General features: G+C 44.3%; 1 protein-coding gene across 2 annotated transcripts in view; it reads left to right on the forward strand.

Annotated features, from left to right (window-relative positions):
- Positions 1-16,404, forward strand: part of LOC105911794 (protocadherin-9) — a 223,604-nt gene that overhangs the window by 134,365 nt on the left and 72,835 nt on the right. Inside the window, exon 4 of one of the 2 annotated variants that reach the window (XM_031558220.1) lies at positions 7,366-7,570. In XM_031558220.1, the coding sequence (XP_031414080.1) occupies positions 7,366-7,570 (205 nt within the window). The remainder of the gene's footprint in view (positions 1-7,365; positions 7,571-16,404) is intronic. The other variant, XM_031558221.1, reaches the window with a different exon arrangement.

Consider the following 16,404-nt stretch of genomic DNA (forward strand, 5'->3'; position numbering starts at 1 on the left):
AGAAGGAGAGGGGAAGGAGAGGGGAAGGAGAGGGAGATTCGCATGCAGACCTGGTCCTTTGCAAAGCAGTTCTCACCAGTGGCCAATAGAGGGCAGAAAGCCTTTGAGCAGAGAAGAAGAGAAGGCAGCATGGGCTCCCTAACGCAGACACCTCCCATTCTCACACACAAATGTGGACACAAAAGCAACGATATGCTCGGTGTGTGTGTGTGTGTGTGTGTCTGTGTGTCAGACACTAACGTGTTCACATTTCAACAGCATTTTAGCTTTCATGTGGACATTTGAGGGGTTGAGAATGAGTGAGTGTGTGTGCTTGTGCATCTGATGGCAGCAGAGAGGACGTGGGCTGTTTGATTTTATTGAGATGAGCCGGGCAAGGAGCGGCCAGCAGGTTGGATGCCCGTTGCCGTGGCGCCTGCCTCTGCATCTCAAAGACGCTCACAATCCAAGAGCCATAGCCAGGGATGGCTGCTGCGGCAACAACATGTGGCTCAACACCTGTGAATTATGTGATGGCGTCCTGTCGCTCCCCGGCACTTTGGCCCACACACACACAGCACTACCTCTCAGCTAGCCTACCTCTTTTCAGCCACCACACTACAACTTGTTTTTCTCATTTTCATTTCTCTTGTATTCCCTCTCTCTCAGTCTACCTTATATCACCTCCCTCTACTCCACACCTCTTCTTCTCTCCTCCTCCTCCTCCTCCATGTCATCCCTTCTTCCCTCATTACACTCTCATCTCGTTTTGTATTTCATCTCCATCTTTCTCACCCGTTACAAACACACACACCGTGTTAGATTGGAGCACACTGGACCATGTCAGTTTATTGCATGTGAAAGCTATTTCCTGCGGAAACCGGAGCTCTCTTCATCTGAATGGAAACCTGTGATTGCACGCTGAGCCGAGTCTAGTCCAGAGATGGCGGAGGGACACAGGTGCCAGTCAGTGGTGACATGCCCGCATCGGGTGTTTGTTGATGAGGGAGTGTTATCAGGAGGGTGTGTGATGGTTTTTGGAGAAAAGACATGCGGTGATATCACTCCCTGGCGTAGTTGTTGAATCTTGCTGCAGGCGTCAGACCGTAGCTGTCGCTGTGTGTGTGTGTGTGTGTGTGTGTGTGTGTGTGTGTGTGTGTGTGAGAGAGTGTGTTTTGTGCAGGGCGTGCCCAGATGCAAGGATGTGTGTTTGTGTGTGTGTTTGTGCGCCCTATTCTCTGTGCTTGTTGAATCATTGTGTCAGTGCACAAGTGTGTGAGAGACGGAGGTGTTCAAATGTTTGATTGTACGTGGGGATGTATGTGTTCATCGGCGTATGTCTGTGAACGTGTGTTTGTGTCAAAGAACCAAAGTTTGTATGAGTTTTTGTGTGTGTGTGTGTATGCAGGTGTTTCTTAGATTGATTATTTTGCTCCTGCCTAAAGCCTGAGACTGGCAACTTATGTTCTTGCAGTCACTCTTGTGTGAGCAAACGTGATTTCTTTCCTCCCCCCACCTCTCTCTCTCTCTCTCTCTCTCTCTCTCTCTCTCTCTCTCTCTCTCTCTCTCTCGCTCTCTTTCTCACTATGTGTGTGTGTGTGTGCAATCTAACTGCACACATCCCTAACGGAGATGAGGCCAGGGAAATATCACAGCCGGACTGGGACCTCAAACTGATCCAATTTCCTGCCTGTGCCTTGTTTCCTTCTCCTACAGTGTGTGTATGTGTGTGAGCATACGTGGATGTGTGTGTGTGTGTTTGTGTGTGAGTGTGTGTGTGTTTGTGTGTGACTATGTGGGTGTGGTTGAATGAGCAATCTCAAATGGCTTTACTTGACTGATCTATTGATCAGCGGACTAAATCGCTTGTTTCTTTCGTTCTCATCAAGCATTGGAGCCTTTCAATGCCTCTTCTCATCCTCTCTTAATGACTTATTACTTCATGGGCTTCGACCACCTCTCATTCTGACTACCCTAATTTCATGTCTGACGACGGCGTAACGGAGACTTTCACTTTGTTAGTCTGCCAGTGGATCTGAGTCCTGGCCTCCTTTGAGACTTTGGCAGACAGATTGACTTTAAGCCTCCATCAATAATCATTCACACACACACTCTGCCTGTCTTGAGAGAGCATTTTCTGGTAGTCATGTTTTAAAATGAGTTCGGATTTGCAGAGCAAGGATATAACATATGTGGACTAATAATAGTTGAGGTTTGTTCCTATTAAACTATTAAATGATTTTCTGTGGTTGCGTATGCTGATGGTCTTGCATACATTCCTTTGAAGGAGCATCTGCTCTGTTGAAGTTCAGTTGTAAATCTGTGCTAAAACATCAACCCTGTCAACTAATACTTTTTGCTACTGATACTAATCCTGCTACTACTGCTGCTACCAGTACAACTTGTTAATGGCATACAGATATGGCCAGGATGATGGAAGAAAACCCAAGGTTATATGAAGGTCAAAGCCTGAAATTCAGAGGAGCAGTGCATGTGCTGATCAGACGTGGCATGTCACGCCCTGGAAGTGGATTTGGGAGGGAAGGCGACTCTACTGAATCATGGCTGCCTTCATGTGATTTTTTATTTCATTTTTTTAGTTTTTTTTCCTGATTCTGTCTTCTTGAAAAGGTTTCAGCCTGCTGGTATGTGCGACTGGGGGAGAAGAGAGAGAAAAAAACTTTGTTGTGATGCGTTCAGGGGCAGCTAACTTTGAAATGCCATTAGGGCTGATCTGTCACGCTTTAACAGACAGACTGCCCCATCAGCCTTCCTATTTTTAATGTTCGCCGACATCCTGCCCGCACACAGCCAACCCTTCCCGATGCAAAAACGTCCAGCGTCAAATGCGATTTTAGCCAAATGCGCTTTAGTCCAGCTTAGTCTGATGTGAGAAAAGAGAGAGAGAGAGAGAGAGAGAGAGAAAGAAAAAAAATATTCCAAGAAAGTTAGCGAATCCCCAGATCAGTCTGTCACCCACCAGGAAAATTGCATCTTGTATTGCATTGCATTTGATTGCTCCTATATCTATTCTGATGCCTGCTGTTTTCAGAGACAGCCTAGGAAGGGGGTTCATGCAAAACACGTCATCTCTTTGAGAGATGAGGGCAAGTGTTTTATCACCCTGTTCTATTTTCTTTCCATTTTTCTCTCGACTCATCTCTCTCTCTCTCTCTCTCTCTCTCTCTCTCTCTCTCAAGAAGTAAAACAAATTCCATCTTGTGATCGAATTACGGCTTTGAACGGCCAACACGTCCCTGACACTGATGCTGTGTGCTCTGGCCAGAGCCAACAGTGGCAGAGGCTGTTTGGAGAGCATTACTAAGAGAGTGGTAGCGGCTCAACCGGGTCTGTTACAATATGAAAACAAGCCGCTAATGAGGGTTGACAAGCATGATAAGCCATGACGCCATGTAAATTGGCAGTGAGGATCGCTTAAGCTGGTCTTATGCTAATATCTGTGTGTGTGTGTGTCTGAGTGACTGTTGGTCACACACAAAGATGCGAGAACTCGCACACAAATTCTCACGCACACACACACAAACACGTAAACACACACACACACACACAAATACAAACTCAAACACTCACATTTCTAAAAGCCTGGCAACTCTTCTCGTAATTGAACACTGGTTGGAAATGCATCTTTGATTAATCTGTGCGACATCCGCGTGTTTTTTTTGTTTTTTGTATCTATCTCTTTAAAAGAGTTTTATACAGCAATTATGTTCCTGCAGTAGCCCTGGTTTGTCTCCAGGCAGGGCCTTTATGGGGGCCGGGGCCCTGAGTGATGGCCCTGCATTATGTGCCGTTCATGGACACTCGGCACAAGGTCCTCCAGCATATTACTCCCTGCAAGACCTTGCTGGCCCTGCTACGCACTGAATTATGCCGCACATGTGGGACTGCAGTGGGGGTGCCTGTGACTCTTAATGAGTCAGTTTGTGCTCTGTGTGTGTGTGTGTGTGTGTGTGTGTGTGCACGTGTACAATGCCATTTAGTCTATATATTTCTGTTTGTGTGTGTGTATGGGAGTACTCAATTATGTGCTAAGGTCATATGAGTGTGTGTGTGCGCATCCATATGTTCTGTGTGTATGTTTAGGTGTATGGTACAGTATATATATATGTGTGTGTGTTTTTTGTGTGTGTGTGTGTGTGTTTCAGAGAGACAGAGGTGAAGGTGGCCACTGCTTATTGATGATGCACAATGAGAGAGGGGTTCAATAGGTCTTTAAAGTTAAATATTTACTCCACTGAACAGGGTAATTGCTTTGCTGCTATCAGGGTGGCCTAACAACACGCTGTAAAATGCTGTGTTGCTATACTGGCATCAAGCAGGTGGCCAGGGAGAGGAAAGCTTCTATAATACCTCAGAGATGGGTGAAAGTTATCCGCCACGGGAAAGCTAGCAATATTCGATGCTTTCTTCCTCATTGACACAGAAAGGGAATACATGCAGAAGGGTCTTACAGAAAAAAACATTTAAGTAACATTGTGCATTTCGTTCAAGGTTTTATTATTTGTATTTACATCAAGAACTAGGACTAGAACAAGAACTACTGGTATTTCATTCCCTTTCTGATCACATGTCTCATCACAGTATGTAATCACAGTCAGTTCTTCCTTGGATAGTAGGCTTAGCTGTTCAAAGTGACACTATGTGTGTGCGTGTGTGTGTGTGTGTGTGTGTGTGTGTGTGTGTGTGTGTGTGTGTGTGTGTGCACCTATATGTACGCGTGCACATTTGTGTATACATTTTGCTGTGGTTCTTGCTTCTCAGAGCTGAAAGCCTGTGACTTTGACATTGCTAGCGCCATGCTCCGTGATATGAGCTCCACTGGCCAGCCTGCTTGTCCACACACACACACACACACACACACACACACACACACACACACACACACACACACACACACACACACACACACACACACACACACACACACACACACACCACACACACACACACACACACACACTTACACACGAGGAAGAGCATCTGAAGAGGCACTGTGTGTGGTGGGTCTCTTTCTGCATCCAACTCCCAGCATGCTCTACCTGTGCAGGATGGTTTCGCCTCCCCCTGACATTTTGTTTCCAATGCAACAATACTCTAGCCTGGTTCAGGGCTTGCTGGGATTGTAGTCTGGAAATCTTTTTCGCAAGATGAATCACTGGCCCATTCTGAAGGGACAACCAATCACGGACCAGATGTAGTTACAACAATGGTGGCAGTCCAAGAGCAAGATGAGGCTATGCAAACAGTAGTAGCGACGCTGGCAAACATTGCAGAATTGAAGCTAGAGCAAGATGAATATGTAATATTATTCATCAGGAGAAAATATATTGTTGTCGTACTGCCAATGGGGTTTGGGGAAAGCATAATATATCAGCTTGCACCATTGGTGCCGAAGTAGGAAGTATAGCCATCCCACAGTGGTTGGTTAAAGGCTGGTCAAATGGTTTAATTAACCCGAGGTCTACTCCCATTAGGTTGCAACGACTGGAAACAATCCCCAATGGTGTATGGCGAAGTGAATTTGGGTCTGGTTATACCAGGCTAACAATACTCCACTGGAACCATTTTGTCATCTCTTTCTCTCTCTTTCTTTTAAGTCTAATTGAATGTCACTTGCTTTCTGAAATGCTCTAAATTATGTAATGAGGTCATTTGCATGGCACTGGAATTGGGGGACCTTTGGTTTTGCCAATAATTACTGCTAGGCCGTCTCCGTCCGTCAGTGCGGTTGGAGGCAGCGGCGGGGCACTCTGAAAAGGTTAGCCCAAAGCTCATTTCTGCACCGCGGAGGCGCCTGTGAAAATGTCATTAGAGTCTCTGAGAGGCCATGCACAACTCAGGAGGAGAGAGAAGGTGTGTGTGTGTTTGGATGTGTGTGTGTGTGTGTGTGTGTGTGTTTGGATGGGGGGGTCACTTTCGAGTGATCTGGATGCTGTAGGTGGTATTTGTGTTTTTTACTTGGCATGAGTAAAATCGGAAAATCGTCCATCTGCTAGCAGAAAAAAAACATGGTGTTTGTTCGTCTTCAAATTGCACAGTGTCTAGGTCTTGTATACCACTGGGGGTGCCTGTTACAATGCACATTTGTAGACATTTGTAGACACCCCTATCAGGGGACATTTTTAAGGTTTATACCTATACGTATATGGTATAGCATGGCATGGTAGTCATGTGGAGTCAGTCAGTTTGTACAGATTGTAGCGGTTGTGTGCGTGCGTGCATGTGTGTGTGTGTGTGTCTGTGTGTGTGTGTGTGTGTATCAACAGTGGCTTGTCAGGTTTGCAGTGTGAGGTTGTGTGGGGGCAGGGAGAAAGCAGACCTTTGGCAGGTGAGAGTCCGGAAGCAGCCCTCTAAGAGGGCTACCAGCGTGTCTGTGTGTGTGTGCGTGTGTGTGTGTGTGTGTGTGTGTGTGCGCGCGCATGTGTGTGTGTGTGTGTGTGTGTGTGTGTGTGTGTGTGTGTGTGTGTGTGTGTGCCTGCTGTGTGCACATGGCATGTGAAACAGCATTGTGTGTGCCAACGTTCAGAGGCTCAGCAGGCGAGCCGAGCTACAGACACACACCCCGCCTCCTCACCTGGCTTCACTTAAAAAAAGGAATTAAACGAAACAAAATGATAAATAAAATCATCCCGCTTTCAGAGACTCAGATCTGCGTCAAGTGCAAGCAGGTGTTTCAAAGGGAGACACGGGTGGCTTTTCAAGTCACCGCGTGTGCTGTTGTGGAAACAAACGTGCTTCACGACCCCTTTTATTCAGCTACCGAAGGATGTCATTTCATTGCTGTGACTTAAAGCTTAAAAACCTTGAAAAGATTTCACCTGGTGATGTACAATATGATATAAATCCCATACATTATAATATAAATCCTGTATTGTAATGTGCTCAGTTTCACACGCATGGCCATTGTGTGTATAGTGAGTATTGTATACGTGTGTGCAGTGAAACGTGACGTTTGTGATTGATTTTTTTTTTTTTTTTCAAAGACAAGCAAAAATCATGGCATCATCTTTTCAAAATCGAACTCAAACCCTGTAGCCCTTTAATTCTTGGCCCTGAAACTAAAGAAATATTTTGAAAACAGAAATCCAATTCAGTAAATTTAGTTTTTTGAACGTGAATTGACTTTTAATTGGCAATACTCCGTCCATAGAAAAATTAAATGAAGGGAGGGAGGGGAAAACAGAAAAGAGAAATGAAACCGTTGGACAGTTGGAGTAAGGAGACAGGAAGACAGGAAGACTAATTAGAAAAGTGGGTGGGGGAATAAACAAATAAAGAAAGCAGAAGTCCTGATCCTTGAGCACTAACGGCAAACCATTGTTTTGTCCCTGTGTGCTCTTTTTTTTTTGCTTTTGCTTTTTCTAGTCGCAACGTCGTGTCACGTTTCACCTGCCCGACGGTTCCCAGGAAAGCTGCAGTGACAGCGGCCTAGGGGACCATGAGCCCGTGAGCAGTGCCCCTCTCCTGCCCTCACACCCTCTCCCTCTGGTGCAGGCACAGGAGCAGTTCTACGAGCAGGCCTCCCCCGACAAGAGGACCGAAGCTGACGGCAACTCCGACCCCAACTCTGGTGAGTGCTTCGCTACTTATAGCTTTTGTCTTCGTTTTGTAAGTCGCGTTGCTCCCTCTAGGTTCCACTTTGTTCTTTGACGTCGCTTGTAGGTGAACTGCCTGCAGGTTTAGCTGTTCATATTAGCTCAAGGGGTATAGCGTGGTGTGCCTTACATGTGTGGTGTTTTCATAGGCAGCGTGTTGGCAAGTTCTTTCCTTCTCTTCTCTTCTCTTCTGTGTAGCTTTGCCTCTTCTTTTCTCTTTGTTTTTAAGGGTTATCTGTTTTCCTGCCTCCTCTCCTCTTGACTTCTCTCATCTGCGTTCCTCCTGCTTTAGCCTCTCATCTTTCTGTTGCTCGAGCTGTCCTCCCCTCTTCCCCTCTCAATCGCTCTGCCTGTCTGTTCTTCTGTTCTTTCCCCTCTCCTAATCTCTGTCACACTCGTACTCTTTGCTTTGGTCCGCTCTGACTTGGCTGCATCCCTGCTGTCAAACACACACCCACACACACCCACACACACACACTCACACACAGACACACACACACATACACACACACACACACACACACACACACAGGGGTAATGGCTGCAGGAGGACACAGAGGGAAAGGATGGTGCCCTGGAGGAATCATTCAGCGTAGCATGTGGACGGTCTCCCTTGTGACTAGCCCTTCCTGAGGTTCTCATCAAAAATCATGAGGGCAGGAATGAAAATTGGTAAACAACAAATGTTTATGTAGTAGCTGCTCCTTTTTTTTCTTATTGATGTGTGTCAAAGGTTTGTGCCATTGGGGTTCATTTCTATGGAGATTCCAGAGCAGGTGGAACAGGAGCAGTTCCCGTCGGCTCTTTCCAGTGCATTTGCTGCCAGGGCCATAATGGAGCCCTGTTTGGCAGGTGTCTCCAGGGTGGGACGGGTGGTTTGGCTGGGTGCGGGTCTCCTCCCTTTTCGATCTGGCCCACTTCTCCCCACCTCCCCTCCCCATCACATTGCGATCTCGATGGGAACAGGACCCAGAGAGTTGGCTTTCGTTGCCCTAGGTTACAGTCTGTTTGAGCAGATTGAGTGGTTGTGGGTGTGTGTTGAGATGTGTGTGTCTGCGTGTGAGTGTGTGTGTGTGTGTGTGTGTGTGTGTGTGTGTGTGTGTGTGAGGGAGAGAGGCTGTTGTCTGATGTCTTCTGAAACAAATTAGAAACATGATGTGTTAGATCTCACAAAACCAATCCAATCTTCTTGACATGATTTTGATTTTCTTTTTTGTCTCTCTCTCTCTCTCTCTCCCTCTCCCCAAAACGTGGCCTTTATATCTAATTACACATGCTGTTTAATACCAAACAATTAATCCTCTCAAAGACCAGAGCTTTGCTGCCTGACGGCGGTGTTCCTGAAAGGTTTCCGCCCGCGAGGACCACAACCCAGCCATTACCCCTTCTCCGGCGGCTTTTGTCGCCACCCATTACCTGCTGTGCGTCGCCATGGTGACGGCAAACAAAATGGCAGCTAATGAGAGTGAGATTGCTGCCTTTGCCACACAAAAGGAAAAAAAAACTGTGTTGTCAGCCAACTATCCAGAGCCCTTTAGCGCAGTGTGAGATCCCCGTCCCTGCGAGTCCTGCTTGGTGTCAGCATGACATGAAAACAGAGTCCCTCGCTGGGATGCCAGCTTGGCCTTCTTCAGTCTTGTGTTGCTTACGTGTGGATGGTGTTTGCTAATGGGGTTTTTGTGCAGTTGCACTGGTGTTCTGGGATGCGTTTTCCCAAAGCGTCGTTGAATAACTACCATAGTTAAATGATAATGAGACTTTTATTTTGGACACTCCCTCTCCAGGGTGTCTCTCAACGACATCTCTCTCAAACGTAGTCCTGTTCAGTTTGCTTGGCACTTGCCTCTATGTTTGGTTTTATATGTGCTCTTTAAGTTGTGTGTGCCTTTGACAGCATTGCCTTACGTGGTGCCTGTGGCTTGTTTATCTGTTTGATTATTTATGTAAGAAATTCTGTAAGGTGTGTTTATATTATGTCAAGTGACATGTTGTTGTGCCCACACTGAGAAATAGTTTCACTCCCTAAGCAGAAGATACCCAACAGCTAGTTTATTGCCACCTGTTATTCTCTAACGATGTATTATAACGTGGCAGGTATTTTATAATTAGCATGACAAGCTCTCATAGCACAATGAATGTACTTGTCTTTGCCCATTAATATTCAAAAATGTTAGTTTTTTTTGTCTTGCATCAATTGTTGTCTGTTTGACGATTGGTAATTTGTACTTCATGCAAGACCAGAGGCAAACTTTACCTACAGGTCAACAGCTGGAATCTTTTCTTTTTTTGGGTCACTGTTCCATCATAGTTGCCTGTTGGCTATGTCATAGGCCACTCAGTATGACTGAGGTCCATTGCCCCATAAACGAATGAAGCAAGACAGACCACCAATGGTCTATCATGCACCGACATCAGAAAGGCTCAAGGACTGTCAGTTTCCTCATAACAGTAAATAAATGAACTAAATTGTGAATAGTGATATTGATTATGATACAAGTAAAACACATTTAGCTGATTAATTATCTTTAAGTCTATTTAAGTCTAGACTATTTAAGTCTGGTTTGCTGTGAAAAGAGCCTCACATACTGATATGTTGCAAAGTAAAGTCTTTCTCTCAATTTATCCCCTGCCCCTACTACCTAAGAGAAATAAAGTATCCCAGTGTCAGTCTGTTGTATGGGACCGAATTGGAACTATGGGCAGTTTATTAGTGGATTATGCAAGCCTTACATACGGCATAAGCAGTATGTCAATATGATAGACAGATCATAAACAGGCTAGACACACGTTAACAGAAAATTCATTCAATTTACCTTGATCAAATTGTCATTGTGACATTGCCTTGTCTTCCCTTATCAGATAGATGTAAACTGGCTTTGAAATTCACGCACTAATAATTAACAGTGATAAATCACTCAGCAGTTGGCTCGCTAAAGTGTTCCTCATGTAACTCGGAACTCTCTAAAACGATAACATATAAGGAACATGCTAATTGCCCTTTTCACTGGAATTGATGGTGGCGAACACGCCGATTATGTACAAGCACTTAGGCTTGGCAATTAATTAACACAATAAACAGCTCCAGTGCCATGGCGACGAGGAGGAAATCAGACATTAGACGTGAGAAGTGAGAAGTGAGAAGCACGTCACCCAGCAACAGGCCAGCTGTAATTTCAGGTACAGATTTAGCAGCAATTGAGCTAATAGGTCCCAACTGCTAATTAAAAAAGGACCAAAGCTTGACATATTTGGTGCTACCCTGTTGGACTCTGCATTATAGTGAATATAATTCAAACAAAAAAAGTTAAAAAGAAGACCCTCAGTATTTATTCACATGATGTATTCTGCAGTTATAACTCCGCGCTGACACTGAAACCTCACTGGAGACTGTGCTAATATCTTACTACTGGCTCCGCGGCTGCTGGGAAGCCATTGATCACATCTGTCCGGGGTTGAAGGGAAAAAAAGTTAATATATAATCCACTTTCATGTCGCAAAATAATTAAAGATATCAAAAGGTCCATCTCATTGAGGATTTGCTGTCAAAGTGAAGCTGAAAAGTTGTGCGGCTCTGAAGTGCAATGGAGATGGGCCTCTTTGAAGATCGCTTTAAAAAGCTTCTTAGTGTCAACTTGGTTCAGCAGCCAGCATAATTATTTAATAGCTGCAGTTTAAACAAGACAGAGGTGAAGATTTGTATTTTTTTTTTTTTTACCCCGACAGCCCTTTAGCTTCTGTGTGTTGTTACCTGTGTATTCAGCATTATCAGAACATGTTGAACCTGCAGTAAACATGGCTGCTCGATTAATGCCGCTAACCAGAAACAGAAAAAAATATGACAATCTTAAGATATGTCTACATATAAGATAAATATATAAGCTTAAGGGAAAGTAACATTGAAAGAACCTTGTATGTAATGTGCTTTGCTATAGAAAATTGAGCTCATCAATAACTATTTCATATTTTAGAGGCTTGAGGTAAAGAAGGAACAGTAAGTCCAATAAGGGTAACTTAGATCATAAAAGAGTTTCACAGTTTTCCATTGAAAGTGGATAGTTCTGCATAGAACTGTCACATTAGTTTATATTCCTAAGACCGTCTTTGTGTGTGTCATACTCTTTATGCAGAGGGTGTATTTCTATGGGCCTAGAAGGCTTAGGGATCCTTGGATAAAGGTGTCTGTTGAGCACTGACAACACACACACACACACACACACACACACACTCATAAGGATATGAGGCTGGGAGCGGTTGTTCTCTTTTGGCTGCTCATGACGATATCTTCCCGGACAGATACCTCACCCTTCTTTCACGTTGCGCTTTCCCTCTCTCTGAGTCACTCAGCTCGTTCTGCTCTTTCGTCAGCTTTGTGTTTGTGAGTCCTCCCTTTATTCCCCCCCCCCTTTCTATTATTCCTTTTTTCTTCATGCAGTTATTCAGTTCAGGAAATATTCTTTTGTAAATTCAGACAGAGCAGATTAATTTGTCAACTTTATATATATTTTTTTCCTCATTCCCTGATACATGCAGACCATTGGAAGCAACATAAGCCTTGTTTGTTTCCTCGAGTTAACCTTTGATGTCTCAAGTGTTCGTGACTCTCTTCTCATCTCTTCCTTCCCACTTTCTTCTGTCTTGAATACGCACTATGCCTTCTGTGTGGTGTCACTGGTGTTCCCTGGCTCCTGGGATTCTTTCTTAAGAGCCGGGAAGGTTAGGATGGAGGCTGCGTTTGTTAGAATGTGCTGATGAGCTTTGTTGCTGCTCAAGGAATAGCTCAAGAACACAAGTCATCTTTTTTCTTTTCTTTTCTTTTCTTTCTTTCTTTCTTTCATTTTATTTTTTTTTTTAAGAAAGGGCCTCTTTCTCTCCTAGAGAGAGGGTGTTACACTCACATGAAAGGTGAGCTTCCCGAAAAAGAAAAAAAAGAAAGAAAATCTCTCCAAAAAATAAGACCTCTAACACAAGATTTTCTTTCTATTACTGCCATGAGTTCCCCCAAGGAGGTTTCCGATTCTCTGAAGTCTCTTGTAAATGCTGTGTCTTCACCTGTAAACTAAATCCACCTGCACACACTCCTGTACACCAACATTCACACTCCAAGGCTAAAGGGGGGGGGGGGGGGAGCAATGTATCCAGTCCCTGTAGGGGAACCTTAACAGGTTCTGCTTTCAGAAGAACCATCTTGCTTCCTAGAACCTTCTGGTAGCTCTTCATCAGCTTTTAAAGCAGTTTTCAACTGCAGGTGATGTTCCTGTCCCACCCTCAGATGCATAATCGTGTCTACTGAATGTGGACTTGAGCCTGATTGCACAGGTAACAAAATGGAAGGGGGTTGAGAAACCACTCTCAGTTCTCTGTGTGGCATTTGGTCTTTCTGTGGTCTCCTCTCTCATAAATTGTCAGCCATATCGAGTCAAGTCACATGTTCTAGCCCGGTCATACATATGTATTAGCAGGCAATTATGCATATTAGTCAATTATGTTTACAGCTTCAATTAGGGGATATTAATATGCGGGGTACTTCTGGCAAGTTTACACGTGATGGACACTTTCTCTCTCTCTCTAGTGTATCAATAAAAGCTCCCTTGTTAAATGAGAATAGAGTCCGCTTGCACTCTTCAGCAATATTGCATACTGATATAGATATAGAAAGAAACATTTTCATTTCCTTCATTTCCAATTCACAAATGATCAGCTTCTACTTGGTAGATATGCTGGTACTTGTGATTTGTAAAGGATTTGTGAATGTGCCTCAATGTGTGTGTGTTTGTGTGTGTGTGTGTGTGTGTGTGTGTGTTTGTGTCTGTGTGTGTGTGTGTGTGTGCGTGTTTGTGTGTGTGTGTGTGTGTGTGTTTGTGTGTTGCATGTTTCATGAGTTGTTTAGGTAATAATCCCATTGCCATTAGTGTGCAATATGCAAAACCCATCTTAATCGCTTTGCAGTTTCAGCAAGTGCAGGAATAATTAGGCGTATTAATCCGCCATGCAGCAAACACACATATCACAAGGCTTTCATTTATAATCGAATAACTATAGGGTATAATTAGGAGGCATTTATTATTTAAATTCATCTGATGAATTGGTTCAACTCCCAAAAACCTGTCCGTAAATTTAGGCCTGGTGTCCTGAAGCTGTTTATTTATTGATGTTAATTTGAATGCCACTGGTTTGCGGTGTGGCACCAGTTATTAAAGATTAAACAGACTTGGCTTCTGCTGCCTTTGATATGGACACAGCATTCAGGGCCTATGAAATGAGCACCCTTGCACACACACTCACGCGTGCACACACACTCTCTTTTTCTTTTTCTTTCTCTCTCTCTCTCTCTCTCTCTCTTTCTCTCTTTCACACAAACACAACCATAAACCCAGGCAGTGAAAGTAACTGATCTTAGAAGGGTGGAGGATATCTACATGAAATTAATGATCATATAAATACAGAGACAGCAGAAATAGCTGGCAATGGCTTGTTGGGCAAGCATCTTAAAACCCATTGGATATAACAAAAATGTTTGTCTAAACAGAAAACACTCCAATCAATACATGTGCTGGTTCTAGCCATCCTTGCCACCCTCGTTTGAGTACAGATGAATGTGTTTCGCTGATGTTGATTACACTTTATGTGTTTCCAAGCACAGCGATACAGCCTCTTGGCAAAGTAACTAATTAATCCCATTATCAACATCTTAATTACTCTTATAATTAAACTGCATTGAAATCCCATCTACGCCAGGCATGTCATTCGGTTACAAGGTTGGTTGATGGCCCGTTCCGCATTTGTCTTCTTTCCAAGATCCAGCTCTCTTCCTTTGCAGGGGAGAATAACATGTCAGAAACAACTGTAGTTAGTAGACTCTTTTAACCAATACGTGTTGAAGTTTGTGTTGCTTTTTCAGCGAATTTGCATTAGTTAGTATAATTTTTTTAACCAATGTATAATAGTCAGTATACTCTTTTTTATTTCTTGTTGAGGGAGGAAGATGTCCTAAGTGTTTCTTTAAAACCTTGGAGAAATGAGACACCACATACTTGTTGACAACGTAAAAGAAAGTTTTATATAGGTGTACCTAAAATTCTTAATTTTATGCTCTATTATGCTGGTGCCAGACAATGTGCCCGTAATGCATTGTGCGGAGTCCCTGTTTGAGGAGGCTGAGGTGAGCCAAGAGGCTGAGTCTTATCAAATTGTATCGGTGTGCCAAGTCTGACTACATATTGTAAGAACCTTCTGGAAGCGTAATGAGCTTGACTGGGAGGTTTTGGCAACACGTCTACGGGCTCATCAGCACTGAGTTCTTCCTCAGCTTGTAATGCTAGCAGCTCGCAGGGTAATGCACACCGGAATTGCAAACTTCCTGTCACATATGGTGATAATTGCATTGGCATCTTCAGTGGTTCATCTCCATTAGACATAGTTGTCTTTGATAAATTCTATGGGTACACTTGCCATAGAACCTTTATCTATTATAAAACATGATTACAGTGACAACATCATGATTAATAAATGAGTTGTTACTAAATGTATGCCGTCTAAACAGTTTACCATGAAGTGTCTGCCCCAACCTTTCATGATGTTTAGCTGAACTATAAACATTTATGGATGTTAAATGAATGCGCAGTGACAATATCCATGCTGTCATGAAAATATTATGTGGGCCTGCTCACATACACATGAAGTATTCATGAGCCGACGCGTGACTCACCTGCTTGTCTTGTCATTTCCACAAGTCATTTAGAAAAGCTGTTGTGCACTTAGCACACAGGCAGCGGTGGCACAACCACATGGTCGACCATTTCACACCAGTGTGGACAAAGCACGCACGCACACACACACACACACACACACACACACACACACACACACACACACCGTCGGTCAATGGCTGATGACAGACACATAGTGAGAAGTTGTCAGTGAGGCTGTGCTATCTCCACCACCAGGGCATTCTGTGTTTTTTCGACAGGATGCTGTAGAAGCAGAAGCTCGGGTGTGTGTTGCACCACACTTGTTCATTCCTTAGCCACACAGGCAGGAAACAAGGTGTCATCGGCACTCTCTCCGCAGATGAGAAGTCTGCCACTCATTTATATTTAATTGACCCATTGCCTGTCTCCTGAGAACACATGAGAAGCAGGACTCGCTTTTTCATCCGTTCTTTCCCTATGATGTCCTACAGTGTAACTGCAGTGACGGTACATTAGTGATAAGCAATAATGAAACTGTGTGTGTGTGTGTGTGTGTGTTTGTGGGGTACATGCTTGTCAGTGCAGGAGGGGATATGTGCTGATGACTGATTGCTGTTTGGAGTGTTTGTATACAATATGTAATTGGTTCCGCGGCAAATAGGTGTGTGTGTGTGTATGCGCGTGTGTGTGTGTGTGTATGTTTGAGAGTGAGTGTGTCTATAGATGTGTGTCTGTGTGACTGTGTGTGAGTGTGTGTGTGTGTGTGTCAGCATGGGGCAGATGTGGTGATAGCTGCTGGCTGGCTACAGAGGGATGGCGGGGCTAAGTGGCGTGGGGGGAGATTGTTTGCGTTCTCTAGCATGAAAACGGAAGCACTTTGGCCATCCATCATTGATGAGCTTCTGAGGAGAGGTAATTCCCCCGTCATGCTCCTGAGTCTCTTCCCCATCCCATCAGCACTGCCTCCACTGAGAGAGAGAGGGGGGGGGGGGGGGTGGCAGAGAAAGAGAGAGAGAGAGGAGAGAGAGAGAGTGGAATGTGTGTGTGTGTGTGTGTGTGTGTGTGTGTGTGTGTGTGTGTGTGTGTGTGTGTGGGGACTTGACCCATGTTGACTTGTTTTG

This window comes from Clupea harengus, chromosome 21 (assembly GCF_900700415.2).
Source record: "Clupea harengus chromosome 21, Ch_v2.0.2, whole genome shotgun sequence".
Taxonomy (NCBI): Eukaryota; Metazoa; Chordata; class Actinopteri; order Clupeiformes; family Clupeidae; genus Clupea; species Clupea harengus.